The following is a 3945-nucleotide window of genomic DNA, read 5'->3' on the forward strand; positions in this document are numbered from 1 at the left end:
CAATAGTAAGTACATAAGTTAACATATGTAGTACTTGCTGGGAAAGAAATGATCTAATTCAGTTTGAAGAAAATGGATGTGATGGATTCTAGTGATGCATTGTGTGTAAATTTTCATTATCCGCTTTTTCAGATTCTTTGGCATCATTATGTACATGTCCGTTGTCAAGTTCCAGTCACTGGACAGGTATTGGTCATCGTCACCCTGTTAAAGACATTATGTCCCGTAACAGATATCAGGCCATTTTGTCCTTCCTACTAGTAATCCAACCAGCAGATATTGACAAAGGTATTCTTACATTTGATGTGGGTGTGCATGTATTATTAAAAAAAACATCAGTATGATTTTTAAAATGTTCAATTTCCTTAATTATTGTCATAACCCATATGAAAACAGATACAAAAATATTTTTTCTTAAAACAGGCGAGAAACTAACTAGAATACAGACACTAATTGACCATGTACGAGACACTTTGAAAGAACTGTTCCAGCCTTTTCGAGAAGTTGCAGTTGACGAAAGAATGGTGGCCTCAAAACACACATACTCCGGAATAAGGCAGTTTGTGAATGACAAGCCAGTCCGATTTGGGATTTAGCTTCGAGTTGTTGCTTGTAATTTGACCGGTTAAACTTTTGGTTTTTTGTGTAAAAGGTCTTACATTTTAATGACATTATGTAAATCTTTCTTTGATCAAGGTTACAAAGTTTTTACAGCCTGTTTTTACATTTTATCAGTACTTGGCAAAGAATTGTTACAGAAGAAAGTTTATCTTGTTGGTGTTTTAAAATCATATAGTTTATCTATTCCTAGTGAATTGAAAGATGTTAAAAGTTAGGAAAAAAGTTGCAAGACGTGATTTTAGATGGCATCGCGAAAATGAATTTGTTTTTGTTCAAAGGAAAGTTTTAAAAGAAGTTACATTATGTCACCTTTACATCAAGGTTCAGCAACAACTGTTTGTGATAGAATATTGAAATCAAGATTATCATGGGATAAGAAAGAACTTGTACAACCTGTTGTAGCTAGAGTTTATGATTTATGTATGGGAGCTGTAGGTTTGTCTAATCAATGAACTAGTAAATATCCTTCTAATATTAGAACACAATTGCACTGGTGGAATGTACTGCTTTTTTTTTCATTTTCTTGATATTATTAATGTTAATTCTTACATTTCATTTCAAGAATTAAAAAAAAAACACATGAAAAACTGTATTCAAATTGTACATCAACTTTTGGGCAGCTTGAGTTCCGTGAAGTACTTGCATTGTCTCTTATCAGGTTAAAAGACAACCCTTAAGTTTCTGTGTCAATACAACTATCAAATGTATTCCACAGGTATTGGATAAAAGACAGGATTGTGTTTATTGTATTAAAAAAGACATTTATTGGAAAAAGAAAATTACATGTCATAAAACTTTAATTTACTGTCCATGTTTCGAGGTTCCTTTATGCTTGACAAAGGAAATAAACTGATTTGAAAAATGGCACAGCAATGACAGGATAAGTGTAAGGAACTGTGCTGATAATTTCTTGCTAGATGTATTCCACTGTACAATGAACATTGTTTTAAGTGTCATGTATATTATCTAAATTTTAAACTAAAGTATTGGCAAAATTAACATATAAGAGAATTTTTTATTGCAGTATTTATTCTATGAAATGTGGCCCGCCAAGCAAAAACCTCCCTTAAGTGACTTTTTATCGAAATTTGGTTTTTTGCATATTCTAATAGGACATGTCTTCCCATTTATAAAAATGATATGGAAACCTAGTTTTGTGTTTAAATAAGCTCTCTATCATGAAGCAAAGGGCATGAAATATTTTGACCTGACGTCAATTTCTTCTGGCAACGTCAAACAAAATCTGCTTATCATAACGTTATTAATAAGAGAAACGTCAAACTGTGACCCCTTCAGATAAAAGGGAAAATTCGATAAAATATTTTTTTTTAAATAGACAAGATTCAAACTTGTTAAAAACCATTGCGAGAGCATGCATGCGAAATATTTTTTTTTTAATTTTGATGAAATTATATTTGATTATAAGTGAAAACATTTTTCATAATATAATTGTATCATTCTGGATTCCTTGGATGTCTTGTTATTTCACTACTCCTCAATATCAACAGGAGGACAGGTCGTGTCTTTCCACGGATCCTGAACAAATGGACGGATTCTTTGATACAAATACTTCTGCCTCTCTCTTGTTAAACCACCAGGTAGGATTGTCCTGGGACGAGCATTTGTATCAAAAAATTCAGGATCGCATTTCAAGAGTTTGAAAGGAATCTCTTCGTCGTCATTTGATTTTCTGCAAAGCACGAATCCGGGCATATCTTTGGTAAATCTAAAGTGTTGATAATCCCGAAGTCCTTTCAGAGGAGAGAACGTTGATGAAAAGAATTCCATCCAATCTAACCACATCCATGTTTCCTCCTCCTCAAAAAGAACGGCATTGTTGGAATAGCAGGATTTGTCCACAATATTACGTAAATCTGCAATACTGTTGCAATCTGTCCGTCTATACAGACGCTTGATGTGTGCAAAACTTGAATCAACTAGACATCTACAAAATTTAATGATAATTTATATCAATTTATTTGTTTCAGAGAGTTGATAAAAATGGTTTGAACAATGGTGTTCATTTAAAATTAAAAATGAAGGGTACCTTGCGTGACCTGGAATTTGCATCATGAAAGTAATTTGCTGATGAAGTCCCTGGAGAACTCTCCAGCAAAAGTACGCTAGCACATAGCGATTCTTGTTTTGTCCTTCATAAGAGAACAGAATTACATATTTATGTATGGATTGAATTTTTCATTTTATGATGATTCATTTTTTTTTTTTTTTGGAAAAAACCATCACCTGCACAATTATCTGCATGGATAACACAGTTGATTTCCCCAAATCCAAAATTTAGCAGAGCGTGATGCAGCATAGAGATCACTGCATTGGGACCATGGGTTTTAGAGCCATTTTCACCTACAAAGATATTGATATCTTTATTCAGTGGATAATTGTTAAATACATTTCCTAAAATAGACCATATAAATTCAATTCATATTAAAAGTAACAAATATATCATTTTATTTATCATCAATAAAAAACAATCAAAATGTATTACTACGATAATATTAAAATTTCTTTGTTAAATTTCAAAAGCATATCATAATCATATATATACTATAAAATGTAATTGTATTCATATACCGATGGTTAATCATAATCAATTATATACTATAAAATGTAATTGTATTCATATACCGATGGTTTCATTCTCATTAATGAGGTAATTGTATTGTCTTGGTACTCCATCCACCCTCACCCCAAATAACTGTACTTTACGTGGAACGAGAAAATAGAGGGGTCCCATTTGTCTTGCATGATGAGGAATAAACATCTGCTGGGAAAAATCAAAGGTGTAATGGACCTTAGTGTAAGGGGATGAGCAAGGAATTGAAGGACCATAACCTCGTCTGACATTTTCAATCTCTGTCATCGATTCCATTACAGCTTGCTGATAAGCTTGTTTTTCCTTGGCAGCTCGTTGACGGTGATCTTGGAATGCAGTGGTACACCTGAGCTTTTCAACGTCACCAACGGCTAACCGAATGGCATTTCTGTGTCTCTCACATATGTGACAAACGTCGGTTCGTGGTGTACTGATCTTAATATGAGGTATACATCTCAACCATACATCTTTAAATGTAGATAATCCTAGCGCCTGTGGCGACTGACTACTGATCCTGAATATAACACTGTTTTCTGGTTTCATATTTATTTAATAAACATGATAAACAAGCACATAAACATTCAACGATCTACCTTTCTATCTTCTGCTCAACTTACTTCCTATTTTCTCAACAACACAAAAGATAAACAAACGGACAAAAACGGAAACGGACTAAAAAATACACCATAAACTCTGACCGGACAAAAACGGAC

At 33.2% G+C, this 3945-nt stretch overlaps 1 protein-coding gene across 1 annotated transcript; it reads right to left on the minus strand.

Annotated features, from left to right (window-relative positions):
• Positions 1-1991: 1991 nt before the first annotated feature.
• LOC134233742 (uncharacterized) lies at positions 1992-3507 on the minus strand. Its single transcript, XM_062715738.1, has 4 exons — positions 3265-3507; positions 2866-2982; positions 2669-2771; positions 1992-2566 (listed from the first exon to the last, which is right to left on the minus strand). The coding sequence occupies exons 1-4, from the start codon at positions 3497-3499 to the stop codon at positions 2110-2112; spliced, it is 912 nt and encodes a 303-aa protein (XP_062571722.1). The 5' UTR covers positions 3500-3507; the 3' UTR covers positions 1992-2109.
• Between the last annotated feature and the right edge of the window lie 438 nt (positions 3508-3945).

The sequence above is a fragment of the Saccostrea cucullata genome, unplaced genomic scaffold (assembly GCF_032062105.1).
Source record: "Saccostrea cucullata isolate Sc308-1 unplaced genomic scaffold, CSIRO_AGI_Scuc_v1 ctg23585, whole genome shotgun sequence".
Lineage (NCBI taxonomy): Eukaryota > Metazoa > Mollusca > Bivalvia > Ostreida > Ostreidae > Saccostrea > Saccostrea cuccullata.